This window comes from Leptodactylus fuscus, chromosome 4 (assembly GCF_031893055.1).
Source record: "Leptodactylus fuscus isolate aLepFus1 chromosome 4, aLepFus1.hap2, whole genome shotgun sequence".
NCBI classification, from domain to species: Eukaryota; Metazoa; Chordata; class Amphibia; order Anura; family Leptodactylidae; genus Leptodactylus; species Leptodactylus fuscus.
Genome location: NC_134268.1, coordinates 177,064,499 through 177,079,238, shown reverse-complemented (window position 1 = coordinate 177,079,238; position 14,740 = coordinate 177,064,499). Strand labels below are relative to the sequence as shown.

Genomic DNA, 14,740 nt, shown 5'->3' with positions numbered 1-14,740 from the left:
CCCCAATATATTCTTTGAATTCCCAGTCAGAAACTGGCACTATATGGCAGTAGCAAGAAATGAGGGTATTTGTATTCCCAATATACTCTTTGAATTCCCAGTCAGACAATGGCACTGTATACCAGTAGTAAAAATTGTGGGTGCACGTAACCCCAATATATTCTTTGAATTCCCAGTCAGAAACTGGCACTATATGGCAGTAGCAAGAAATGAGGGTATTTGTATTCCCAATATACTCTTTGAATTCCCAGTCAGACAATGGCACTGTATACCAGTAGTAAAAATTGTGGGTGCACGTAACCCCAATATATTCTTTGAATTCCCAGTCAGAAACTGGCACTATATGGCAGTAGCAAGAAATGAGGGTATTTGTATTCCCAATATACTCTTTGAATTCCCAGTCAGACAATGGCACTGTATACCAGTAGTAAAAATTGTGGGTGCACGTAACCCCAATATATTCTTTGAATTCCCAGTCAGACACTGGCACTATATGGCAGTAGCAAGAAATGAGGGTATTTGTATTCCCAATATATTCTTTGAATTCCCAGTCAGACAATGGCACTGTATACCAGTAGTAAAAATTGTGGGTGCACGTAACCCCAATATATTCTTTGAATTACCAGTCAGAAACTGGCACTATATGGCAGTAGCAAGAAATGAGGGTATTTGTATTCCCAATATATTCTTTGAATTCCCAGTCAGACAATGGCACTGTATACCAGTAGCAAAAATTGTGGGTGTATATAGCCCCAATTCTATTGCTAGGGGACTTGCAGGGTATTTCTGGGGTGAAGGTGGGGGGGCACACCGTTGGAACGGGTATCGGGGTATATATCGGGTATACGGGAATACACTGACAGTGTATTCCATTCAGGATCCTGGGAAAGCTGGGTTGCGGCGATTGAGCCCGTCAGTGCCACGTTACACTGACAAGCTTCTCCCTGGAATTTAGCTCTTACAAGAGCTGTTGGTTGTCTTCTCCTTCCTATCCTAGCCTGTCCCTGCCTACCCAGAATCTAAGCCCTAGCTAGCTGGACGGAAACCTCCGTCCTCGGTGAATTGCAAGCTCAGAATGACGCGAAGCTGGGCGTCGCTGTTCTTTTAAATTAGAGGTCACATGTTTTCGGCAGCCAATGGGTTTTGCCTACTTTTTTCAACGTCACCGGTGTCGTAGTTCCTGTCCCACCTACCCTGCGCTGTTATTGGAGCAAAAAAGGCGCCAGGGAAGGTGGGAGGGGAATCGAGTAATGGCGCACTTTACCACGCGGTGTTCGATTCGATTCGAACATGCCGAACAGCCTAATATCCGATCGAACATGAGTTCGATAGAACACTGTTCGCTCATCTCTAATTAGATCTAGATGAATGGGAATAATTATTGGGTTATCTCGCACTGCGGACTCTGTGACTGTATAACCAGTGGAACCTACAATAAGGGCAAGCAGGACACTTAGTTTTCCAGCCCCCTGCTTCAGTCTCTGCCTCCCATTGTTTTCAGTGGGAGATAATCAGAGCAGAATCCACCTCAAAATCTGCACCAGGTTCTGCCGTGTGAATATACCTTTAAAGAGGACCTTTCACGTCCTCTTTAAAGGTATAAAAGCTGACAGTGTGGCTTTTTTTGTTCTGTGCCCCCGCTGAAGAGCTATCGGTGCTGTTACCTTAGCTCTTCAGTGTCAGAAGGGCGATTAGTCTGAAAGGAACGCCCGTCCTCACAGTAGTGTCTATTGCGCTGTCCTGTGAGAGGGGGCGTTCCTTACCGCCCAGCATCACTGTCGGCTTTCTAGCAGTGTATTACACCACATGTGCCCGAGGACGTGAAAGGTCCTCTTTAATTCCATGCAGCTCCTCTGCAAAGTGTTTTTGGTCCATACAGTCTCTGTTACTTATTCTCCAGCAATAATTTGATGTGTGACCACTCTATCCATTGAGCTGGGTGTAGTATTGATATTTCGACACTACTGAAGTCTCCATTACAGCCAGTGATAGCAGAGATGGCATTGGATCACCAAAGCTGAACAAAAGCCATCAAGTTCCAAGGAATTTTTGGGAGGAACATTACTCCTTTTTGTTATTTTATACAATTGTCAGCTGTTTGGAAAACCTCTTTGAAAGGAGAGTTTTTTGCTTTGCCTTGTTGGTGACAAAAATGAGAAACTACAGGGACTAACCTATGGTCATGGTTTTAATAAAATGATATTATAAAACCTGACTTCAATCTGATTTGTCTAAAAAAAAAAATCAGGGGGACAATCCCCATCAGTTGATCGGGCTCCACAGGCCTGGTGACAGGTCCTCTTTACAAGGAATGCATCACCAATGTTTTATTTATTAATACCAGATAGTGAAATGTGTCATTTTTTTCTAAGTTGTTTTTATTTTTAAATTGTAGATTTTTTTCCCCTGTATATGATTATAGGGGTGGTCGTCATGTCTGAGCTTCTCATCAGTGCTGTAAACAGTGTTTACTTATATACTTTACAGCATAGTCATGGCCATAGGGAGCAATAGTCTGGAATTTACTTCTTGAGTTCTATGGGAATGTTTTCTAGACATGCTCTGGAACAAGAGGGCAAATAGTTATCTATTATCATTAGTACATGATGCCATCTACAGAGGTGCAAACTTCTGTTGACACTCTGTTTGTCTTTTGGGATGTAAATAAGGTGACTTCTGCATTGAAAACACCTACAGAAATTGCATGTGTCAGTCTATTACTAGGCTTAGTGGCCAGAGTGAAGATTAATGATTTAGGACTTCTGTTTGGTGATCGATTCCCTTTAAGTAGATTTAGTGTTTGTACCAGTCAGAAGGGATAATGTCTCTCATTGGGGAGAAACTATTACAGGGTTTATTAGACCATGTATGTCATGCTGAGAACTCTGGGTAAGGAACATATATAAGACCTTATTGATGAAAAAGAGGATTTGCACCAGTAAAAACATGAGTGATCTATGCATTGGTATTGTATAGTACCATTCTTGTAGCTCTCTTGCTATTTAGTACATAACATAGTAAATCCTCATTGAAGGGTCTTGGTAGAGTAAAGCTCAACATTGAAATCCTATTCCAGTGACTGGCAGGTACAAGTATTTGTTCTTCAGTGAAGTCCGATCATAAGATATATATGTAGTGATCCCCCACATCTAAACAGCAAGGTTTCCTCAATACGTACGACACGGATAAGACGCTCAGTCCAGGGAAGGCAGCCATGCATCCTAAATCTGCCTGTGCATGAAATATGGCTGCTGGGACACGTTTTAACCCCTGACTTCAGGGTTATATTTTATAGCATGTCAGAACTAAGAAATAAAGTCACCCATTGCTGTATAGAACCTCAAACACATGACATTCTTCTCTGAAAGTGGAGCCAAATGAAATGTGTCACGTCATGAAAAATTGTGGCCATTTAGGGTGATGTTATTAATGTTCTTACTCTCTGCCTTAGAGTGTATGGTGGTTTATGAGCAGCGCGGTGACCTCCTAATCGCTGTTATACCCACCACCTACATGTATGTAGTCAGGGATCACACATGGGTGCAAGTCTAGACTCAAAGGCACAGAGTAACAGACAGGGGGTGAGGAGGACAGAGGTGTAATTGGATAAAGTGCAGAGGAAATGTAGCAGACTAGGGAAGGTTATCCTGTGAAATCTAATGGTGGCTATAGCAAGGCTTGGCTCAGTAACCTGGAAGAATAATATATTGATGATGGGGAATGAGGGACAGGGTGGGTGGCAGAGTAAAATGGAGATAACTGAGAAAATTTGTCTAGGGCTATAAAGCATGTGCAGGGGTGGGGAGTGGGAGAATTCAGACACCTTAATATAATATAGAATATACCGTATGTAAAATATAGGCGTCACTCATCCCATTTACTGTGCTTATGTTACAGACACAGTTTATTCTGGGTAGGTAGGTGTGAATATAGTAGCAAATGCATTTAGCCATAGGGGCTTTTTACTTCCGGTGAGGTCTTTGGAGAAGAGGTGGATGAGTTTTTTGTTTTGTTTTTTTTTGTACTCCCTGTGAAAGTTCTAGATGGCAGGCTCTTGCAAAATTGCTGTCATAGTTGTAGGGGAGGGAACCCATTTTATTCTGAGGCTAAGTATACTTTGTGCATAGTGTTATAATGTGTATCCAGCATAGTCTATGTGTACTTAATGCACAAATTATTGGATATATGATGAAGGCTGTAAACAAGGGGGTCGTTTCATGGTAAAAAATACCCCCTGCTGAACCTGGACAATCACTGTTGTCCTAAATGAAGAGATGCTGATCACCATAAGGAGAGCGGCGGCTCATTGACTACCTCACCCAGTTGGTTAGTGTACGGTGAGCATACCTCTTGGTACTCGGCTCTTAGAACTTCCCACTTTTTCTCTGTGTCGGGTTCTGATATTCCCCTGACATAGTGCGTGCCAGTGCCAGGAGTGGAGAAGGAGCAGCGAGTCCTTAGATCTGTGTACTGAGGAGCCTACTCACCGCTCACTTCTTAAGCCACATGCTATGTGAAGGCTGGAGGCATTATACTGTGTGGGGAATCATAATGTGTAGGGAAACGGGGGACAATATACTAAGTACACAAAGGAAACCATTATACCACCTGGGTACCATAACAGGGCATTATACTGTATGTGGGGAGCTCCATCACACTCTTCTGGAAAATTCTGTGTATGGCTCGGTTTGTAAATAATTGTGAGATATGTTTAAGTAAAGGATCATATGTTATACCTAGTGGTACTTGGCCTAGATATTGTCGCTGAGCTTTATACATGAGTCATCCTGTTACTGTTAATATTAACTACTATTATTATACTCCCAGCCAGGAGATATTCATTTTTATTATTAATATCAAATAATTTCCCCTTTTTTAAACACATGACACCATCTTGATGTCTTTACAGATCCAGTCAGCGGAAAGGGACCGAGAAATATCAGAGCTGAATTGCCATGTTGAAGTTTTGCTGAGTGAGAAGAATAAACTAGAGAATGACATAAAGGTAAGAACCTGATGCACAACACAATGGAAGATAACAGGGTGTCTTGGTATAGGAGTGTCCAGTAATAAGAGTAATGTCCTCGTATACCTCTAATATGACACCAGAACCCCAGGGGACTGGCAGCTACCAGCTATACAATGTCTGTACTATGGATTAGGCCATATAACACACCTAGTAAAAATGCATTTAGATGTAGAGATTCCTTCAAATAAAAATGTAGCTTATTAAAGAAACTCTAAACCAAGAATTAAAAGATGCAAGTAAACAAAAGAAAACCTTGCCTCCACCATTTGTAAGTATACACCATCTCCTGCAGATCTGGCCCATCCATCTACATCTGGGCAGAGGGTGTGAATGCAAGGCGCTTACCATTTTATCCTATTGCAGCTAATGCTCAGTTTTGTTGACACCTCTCTTTCTAGGAACTTGAAGTCAATTTGGAAAGATTGTCGGCAAGGGCAGCGACTGAGCATGTATTACCGGGCACCAGCTCACAGGGATTGCAGTTCTTTAATCCTTATTGTGAAGAGCACAGAGAAGTCCCTGTAATCCCAATACAGCCTCCAGTACTGCAGTTTGGAAATCCTTATGCATCACAGGCAACCAGAGGTAATTGATGGCTATTGTAGTCCAATAGGAGGAGTTATGGCAGAAGGTACATGCAAAGGGAGTATTAAAGCGATTCTATCATTGGGAAAACAAATTTTTAACTAAGCATGTACTTGCATAGCCTTTAGACAGGCTATTCCACACCTACCTTTTGTATATTAATCCCCTCAGTGGTTTTTGAATGAGCTGGCTTTTATTGATATACTAATTAGCTAGAAACAAGCACCGGAAGTCTCAGCGAGCGCTGTCTGCTGTGTCTGAGAGGGAGGCAGATGCGTCATCAGCATCAGCAGCCCTCTGCTCTCACACACACAGCAGACGGTGCTCGCTGAGACTTCCGGTGCTTCCATTAATACCCATTAATAGTCGTAATACTCCATTCTGTTCTCCAGGACTGTACAGGCACAAAACTCATTGGTGAGAGATATTTTGGCTGATGTGCTGGGAGAACAATAAAGTACATCTCTGATTATGAAGGATTCTGTATTTTGGCCACTAGAATAAATGAGGCTTCTGACTTTTTATTTTGTTCCGCCTGTGAAGGAAATGTCTTGTCTTGTCATTTATTAGATGGTGCAGATGGAGCTTTCAATCCAGATGAAGTGCAGGGTCCACCAGCAAGGCCACCATCATGGGGCCTGGTAAACAAAGTGGTCTGCAGTCAGCCCGCTAGGAATCTCAGCCGGCCAGATGGTTTGGAGGATCCTGATGAGAACAATCAGGTAGGTTTAGCGGGTTTTCTTTCTTTTTTTCTTTTAGTTGGTTTTATGCAAGTATCATTTAAGTGCTGTGCACATTTTTTAGTAACCTGTAAGATTTTGTTCTATAACCTACTTTTAACTTAGGGCAGGTTCACACCAGCGCCCGAACTCCGTTCTGCAGGTTTTCGTTTCCTGTCCGAGAAACTGGGAGGAGATAGAAACCGGCAGGCACTTTTCAAACCCATAAAAAAAAGTATCGCGCCGATGAGCGTTTTGTGCTCTCCGTGGCAAAACTGTTTTTTTTTTTTTTAACCGGACGCAAAGTCTGACATGCAGGACTTTGTGTCCAATTAAAAAAAAAAAAAAAAAAAAAAAAAACGGTGTCGCCGCGGAGAGCACAAAACACAGGCGCTCACCGGCAGGCAGTGAATGCCGGCAGAAAACGAAAATCTGCATAACGGAGTTCGGGCGCAGGTGTGAACCCACCCTCATTCTTTACCATTACATAAATCTTACTGAAATATCAGGATTGATCTTTAAGGAGGAGGTGAAATGACTGGACTTATGATTTGGCACACGTGGAAGACCCCAAAGTAGCAGTGTGGTTGTATTGCTTTTACTACTAAACCTTACAAGAAGATGCTTGGTGTCGTCCTCCTTATGTCCCCGGCTCAGGCAGTGGTGTAGGGGGTGAAGGACACGACATTCTGCTGTCGCCGTGTTACGGCTATTTATGACTATTTTGAGTCTTTAAGGCCCTTAACACATTAGTGGTTTTAATCCTTCATTATGAATGTGGCTGATGTCAGTGACTTTTTTTGTCATTTGGATACTATCATGGATTGGATTAGTCTCTTCAGCATTTTGATGACTTTTAACAAGTCCCACCACTGACTGAGCCCTATGACAATTGTATTAGCAGCATAACCCCTCTTGTGACAGAGAGCGGCAACTGATCGTGCTGGTGGCCTGGCTGTGCCGTACATGTTACATCATGGTACATCAGGATCTCTTCTTGATTTCGTAAATTAAATAGAAATGTCAGTGTGTTCTAGATTTGCTCTTTTACATTTAGACTGAAGGCCCTTCTGATCTTAGCAAAACGCATGTGATGAGAAATACTTATGCGCTGAGTACTGTGCTCTTTGCAGTACAGTGGTACCATGACCTGTTCCTCATTTACTCTAGTTTGCTGTGTTTAATTGCTATTAACCTTTGCAGAAACTGATAAGTGCTTAGACAGGTAAGATAATAGCCTCGGCCTTCAGCACCCGTGATAGCGGAAAGCAGAGTTTCCTCCTCCGGCCTTCAGGTTCTCGCTGCCTGTGATTGAAGATAATTAGGAAGCCTGTCCTCGTTCCTTCCTGTCAGTTTTAAGGTCCAAAATGTTTGCCCGCAGATGTCACCCACCTTCACCTCACATTCTGCATAGCGTCTCGTACCATTCCCGCCAGAGACATTATGCTTGACAAGAGATTCTTACTTCTAGTCAGCCGGGGCACTTTAATTAACACTGCCTTCTAGTCAACCTGTGCTTAGCATATCCAATGGAAGCTGCTGTGCTTACATATATAGATAGAAACACATACGGTATATATGTATATGGGTGTGTATGAATGTGCGTGTGTGTCTGTCTATCTCTCTCTGTATATGCATAAATGCATAAACACATAAACCTATATAATTTATCTATAATATAATTTTGTATTATTATTTTGACTTTTAATGGTCATTTTGCTGGTGTCTGTTGCTACTAAGGAATGTATAGATTTTTTTTTTATAGTCTTGCAAAATATACTTTTTAGCAAATAATGATATTCAATGGCAATGTTGTATTTTAGCCATTTTCACAGGTCAGTATTTTCTTTCAAAAGCCGGAGCTGAGGCTTATGGCAGTGAAGTTTGAGGAAAATGAAGGCTTAAGGCCGGGGCCCCACATTTAGTGATTCCCCTTCACACACTGCAGAAAAATCCCTGCAGCGGAAATGCTGCCATTTCCAAAACCATTGGAACCATACCGTATACGCGGCGCTATTTTGCGGCCGCCGCAAAATCACGGCCGCAAAATAGCGCCGCGTATACGGTACCGGCTCCCATTGAAAACAATGGGAGCGTATACGACCCGCAAAAGCTCCCGCAGCGTCTACATGGCACATTACGTGCCAAAAGACATCGTGTGAATGCACCCTTAGCCTAAAAGGGTTTTCTGGGGTCAGCAAGAATGAACTGGAACAGGGATGTATGAGGGGATGGCCTAAAATAATAAAAGCAACCTCACTCTCCTATAGAGCTGGCACCCTTTTACCTTCTTTTGGTCTATAGTTACAGTGCTGCAGCCATGACATGCATCAGAGAAGTCACGGTTTCTTTTTTGTGTTCCTGTATTCTCCATGTTGTATTCATTCTTTATTGCTGCAGAAAATTGCAGGGACAGGTTCAGACACATCAGCAGGATTCGGTAACCGGACTACCCCACAAGAGAATAAACGTACAGGGTTATTTTTCAACAACAGTCATGGGTGGAGTATGGAGGGTGTGCCTCCTCATAAGGCCGGTGCACCCTTCCTTGAGCCATGCGTGCACCTGCACATGGGAAAGCTGATGTAGATTTCAGGGATCATTTGCGCCATTAACTTGCATAAATGATCATAAATCTGGTGGCCAGATCCACACCTCTTTCCAGAGTAGTAGCAAAGGTGCCGCAAAACAGAAGAAAAAATTGCTAATTTTTGTGCAAAAAATTTGCAGCTTTTTTTTATGCTTTGCTCATTTGAAAACTGGTGTACGAGGTGTAACGAATCTGCCCCATTGTGTGAAAACAATTCCTGGCTATAAGACTGTGTTCATACTGTGTACTTTCTTTGTTGTTACCTAAACCTGTAATCATAAATTTTTATTATAAATAAATAAATATATATATTAGTTTATTTTTTGTTCTGTCTTCACACAGCACATGGCGTTCATGTTAACCCTTAGAGTTGATCTGTTAGCGTATTATTGACCCTTTACTTCCCTGATGTGAGTGTTTCTATGAAGGAGACCTTGCAGGCGTGTGGCGCGGTGTTTCCTGTGATGGGCACGACACTCTTGAGTGCACTGCGGATAGATTTGTGTTGTTAGTGCTGGTGAAACAAAAGCGCGGCTGCCAGAGCTGATGATGTGATGTAGCCTCAGCCTGACAGGGCAATTTAAGTGATGCGGCTGAGTGCGGGGAGACACCGGTGACATGCTTGGCTGCCTAGATCTCCATGTACACATCACTCAGCTCTGTGACTCCCTTGTCAGCTTCTCTAGTCGAGGTGTTGGAAGTGCTCGCCTCTTATTTCTATACAAATTACAGGGAGATGTGATAGAAGATTATTTAGCACTTTGCTTCTTTTAATACAGATCCCACAGGGATACCGCCATGTCTCCTGACATGGATTGATTTGCTCTGCCTTGCATTCTGCATTCTTCACATTTCTGGCCAGTGTCGCCCTGTCCCTGGCTGATGACATGCGACTATTACAATCATTTGTGTTGGTATTTTTTTATTTGCTGTTTTTATTGGGACACAAAATTCCACCCATGAGTGAAGGACTATGTGATGACAGACTAAGCTCCTAAGATTATGATATTCTCATGGTTTCCAGGGGCAGCCTCACTGCAGAGGTATCAAAAGATCTATTGCAATTTTTACTATGTAAACATCACGGCCCTTATTTCTGAAGCTGGACCATAGCACTGAGCAGACAGGATATTGACTGATGTAGATTTATAGGAGATGAGGAATGCCTAAAGCCGTGTGTCCTCTCAGAGATATATAAATAGAGGCTCGTGGCCCTGATACGAAAGCTCTGCCTGAGCCATCCTGTTTAACTTCTCCTCAGAAAAGTCGTTCATCTCCCATTTATACTTTTTAGCAGCAATTTAATTTCCCTTTCTATGTCTATCTGGGTCCAGACCGCCATGAAGACTTGTTAACAAGTCTGTGCACACAAGCTTCCCATCCCCTGCCAGTGTCCCCTTTTGTGTCTCAACTTCTCCTTTCTGACAGTGGAAGGCTGTGTATCATAAATCTTCAACGCGCTCATTTTGCGTATGGATAAAAAGCAATACTTTGGCAATGAGACCACCTTTAAATACTTTTTTTTTTATCTTTGTCATTTTATAGTTTACGTCATTCACCAACTTTAATCATTATATTTTGCTTTGCAGGACAATGACACTGTGGCTTTAACACTGGACCAAGATCCTTCAAACTTTCTTGGACAAGACCAGTCTGGGTTTTGCTTTGATCCAAGGTATTTTCTAATCATTCCTATATACCATGACACAGACTCTATCACACTTGCACGTGCACACAGTTCTATATATCCTGTCAGTATGACGAGCTATGGAGTACGTCATGCCACATATCCGGCAGTGCGATGTGGCTTACATTAAGACAAGAAGCTTATAGTACTGAATGCGTGTGATATCAGAAATAACAAAAGACCTCTGCATTCAGCACACATCTGTAGCCAAATGGCATCTGCTTGCTTGTCTAAAGTTTACCTGTTGATCTTCACTATAAAAATCCATTTTCTGTTGATTTTGACTTGTAGAATTGCATATACTTTTCTCCTGGTATGTCAACAGAGCTAACAACACCCGCATGCCTAACAGCTTAAAGGAGTTATGTGCTTTCTAATATTAGTGGCTTTAGGATAGGCCATCAGTATTCGATCTGAGAGGAAGAGACACCCAGGACCCCCCACTAATGTGTACGTTGCCCACTTCTGATAGCCGGTGGTCCTAGTGGTGGGATCCTCAGCGTTCTGTCACTTCTTCTATACCCTGTCTTTAGGGGATAGGATCCTTGATGGCACAACTCCTTTACATATTGTGACAACCATTGAAATAGGTTTCAGTGTATGAAATGTTACCAACTAGTTAGGTTAGTACTACGTGGCACTACCCATTCTTATGGTTTTTTTCTGACTTTCTTCCAGATACACAATACATAAGAGGTGTCCCCTGTGCACCATGGTATTTCCACCCAACTACAACCAGAGCCAGTTTGAAGAGCATGTGGAGAGTCACTGGAAGGTGTGCCCAATGTGCAATGAGCAGTTTCCCCTGGAGTGTGACCAGCAGGCATTCGAGCGGCATGTCCAGACCCATTTTGATGGCAATGTCCTGAATTTTGAGAACTAAGTAGCTTTAGCTTTGCGATGTTTGAACCGTAGCGGTGAGAAGTTCACTTTAAAAAAAAACTAGAAGAAGCCGCTTAAAGCAACAGCTATATAAAATAAGCAGTGCAATGTAACTAGAGCTGAAATAAACCGCTCACCCCCTGATGTCATTGTCTGGTAGAGGGGTTTCACCTGTATGTTATCAGACCTCTCTATTGAGAGATCACATTCTGACTCTGGTCTTTTAGTTATTTGAAGGGGTTGCCCAAAATGAAATAAACATCGCTGCGTTCTTCCATAAACCGCACCACGCCTGGTCACAGGTGATGTTTGGTATTGCAGTTCAGCCGGTTTCACTTTAATGGAGCTGAGCTGTAATATCAGACATAGCCTGTGGACAGGTGTGGCGCTGTTTTTAGAAGAAAGCAGCCTTGTTTATTTAATCTTTCATAAAAGGTCACTTCTTGCCCTCGTGTCAAGGTGTGAAGAAGGTCCCTGGTGGTCGGTCACTGCATGTCTTCTTCTATTTCATTTTGTGTTAAGTGTTTTAGTAGTAATAGAGTTTGCTTGACATTACAGATGTACTTTTAACTGGTCATATGGTCCATGTAACATTGTCCTGGATAGCCGGAGTCCGCTGCAGTAATCTCACAGACATTCAGAATATTACATTGCTGTCTTATCCTTTCCTTGCAGCCCCTGGCTCTTCCTCTTAGTGTATCCCCCAGGCTGTGATACTTCAGGTCACCCTTGAGTTCCTGTGGGTTGATAAACTCTATTTAATGGGTAGTTGACTTGTACAAAGTAGTCACGTAGTGTCCCAGATGTGAACATAGGAAAACAATTGCCGCTCTGTCACTTACAAACCTTAGGCACTCAGCGGCTTGAGACAATTGCACAAACGCAGCTTCATGATACAGCATGCAAAACTGTCGCATAGGAATATGTGGTGTAGGCAGCCATCTTGTGGACTCAAAGTTCTCCCCACCCACTTACTTCTCATGAGTATCATTTCATGTTACAAAATGGCTGCATCCTGGTGTGTAGTTCATGTGACTGGTTTACTTTAACCACTTACGACAGATGGAACTCTAAGCTGTGACCGATGGCGGAGCAGGTCACACCTCTGTACACTACATACTCATTGTGAGGGTATATGGCTCAGAAGACATCGTTCAGTTCCCAACAACCAATCCGATTCTTGCTTCTATGTTTCCAGAGCACATTATGGAAATCCAGGCATGGGATTAGTTGCAGAGGTCGTCGGCTGTTTCCCTTTGCACTGTTCGGTATAAATGTCCTTAAATTACTATTCTGTAAATGTGAAACTATTCAGCTACTAAAATATCCTAGAATATCAGCCATAGGAAGCGTCTGAGCGCCTTTGTGTGGATGTCCCTTCCAGTGTCTCATTACAGATACTAAATCCTTCTCGTCATTGTATTTTATTTACATTTATCATTAATAAATTATCAAAGTTTTAACTTGTTTTGACTTTTCTCCAATCTTATTTTAAATAAACCTAAATCCTTCAATGACTTTGGTTTTATTGTCTTTTTTTTTGTCCTGTAAATCTGGATTTTCTTGGCCAATTGAACGAGTTTACAAGAGAATACGGGAGAGATTACCGTGCCTTACTGACCTACTAAGCCGTGTCCTCGCCATCACATGGCTTCCTGAAAACCGCTCATGTCAAGGGGCTTATTCACCTAACAGTCTATTATAACGGACATGCCTGTCAGACTTCGACAAAGGAACTAATCCGAAACGCGTCAGTCTGACGCCCATGCTCCTGTTGAGATGTGTGCTGTCATACATGTTATGTTATTTTAAATAATAAAGAAGAATTTTTCAATTTTCCACGAAACCTGGCTGGAATCAACTTCTATTTTGGATTTCCTCATTGTCAAGCTCCGAGCCGAGGGAGTGTATTCCGAGCTGAGCTTCTGAATTGGGTGGAAAAAACTACATGTTGGAGATTGATTTGATGCTGCAAGTTGGCTGAGTATAAATTCCGTTTCCCCCATTTCCTCTATGCATGCCTGTCTTTTACCTGTTTTCACAGATCTATGAATACACTCTGCTCTATGAAGGATCCCCTTGGATGAAAAATGGTTGAGAAATGTTCCTTGTGAATCTAGGTAGCCTTAGCACTCTGTGTCCTATATCAGCCCCGATGCTTGTAGTCATGATGGAGGAGGAAACTTGCAAGCAATGTGACCATGGCTTTGCTTTGGGTGAGTCACTCCACTAAAGGCAGTGGTTACAGTAACATGCGTTCATATATTCCAGATTTCTTCATTTTGTTTTATTGCAGTGAATGGGAATTTTTAAAGAAAGTGATGAATTCAGAGCAGTATTTTTTGGCTGCATGCGACGTATCCCAATTATTTTAATAGGGCATAAGAAAAGGCCTGTGTAAGTATTTATGTAGTTTTTAAATTGGTTTGACTTAAAGGAACTCTAAGCCCAGAAATACATCATAAAAGTAAACAAGAAATCGAGTTGACCTTTCTATATGTTCTGGACAATCTTGTGGAAATTCTGCACAGGACACAGGTTACTCTCTCTCTATCAGTTACGTCTTAAAGAGGATCTTTCACCAACTACACCAATGTAAGTTCTTAGCATCTGTTAATAGTTGCTGCTCTACTGACTCCTACAGTGTATACGGTATATCGGGCACCAAAACTAACAGCATTGATTGTACAGGAAAGGTGGGGGCTAGAGAAAAAAAATTCCAACTGTTCCATAATCAGTTAATAAAAAGAGCTGGACTTGTTGGAGGTGAAAGGTCCTCTTTAAGCTGGTGGGTAAAGAATGATGGAACATAATATTTTGTCCTACTGCAGACAATGGGAGGGGGGGGCTGATGTTGATCCAGAGGATGGCAAAAAAGAAAACCTCATGAGGTTTATGCCGATTGCCCCATGTTAGAGGGACAATATTTCTTCCCAACTACAAATTTGGCAATCTGTATAAAACCCCGGATCACCAAAAAACTTAAAATCATACCCTCTAATACTTTTCTGTTTGAGAAGTTTTTTTGCACAATAAATCCACCATCCCCACATCCTGTGGCATCGGGCTCCATAACCAAACTGCTCTTACAGTAAAGAATCTCTGTCTCCGGTGCTGGTGAAATGTTCTCTACCCTAGACGTAGAGGATGTCCTGTCTCCTTGTCACTGTCCTAGGAGTAAAAAGATCCTTAGTTCTTTGTGTTGTCCCTTCATATATTTGTACATTGCGATTAGATCTCCCCGTAAC

General features: G+C 42.2%; 1 protein-coding gene across 1 annotated transcript in view; it reads left to right on the top strand.

Moving 5' to 3' along the window:
- Positions 1 to 13,006, top strand: part of TAX1BP1 (Tax1 binding protein 1) — a 108,719-nt gene extending 95,713 nt beyond the window's left edge. The window contains exons 14-18 of the mRNA XM_075271423.1: positions 4,910 to 5,005; positions 5,428 to 5,614; positions 6,185 to 6,336; positions 10,513 to 10,598; positions 11,289 to 13,006. Coding sequence (XP_075127524.1) covers positions 4,910 to 5,005; positions 5,428 to 5,614; positions 6,185 to 6,336; positions 10,513 to 10,598; positions 11,289 to 11,493 — 726 coding nt within the window. The 3' untranslated portion in view covers positions 11,494 to 13,006. The remainder of the gene's footprint in view (positions 1 to 4,909; positions 5,006 to 5,427; positions 5,615 to 6,184; positions 6,337 to 10,512; positions 10,599 to 11,288) is intronic.
- The last annotated feature ends 1,734 nt before the right edge of the window (positions 13,007 to 14,740 follow it).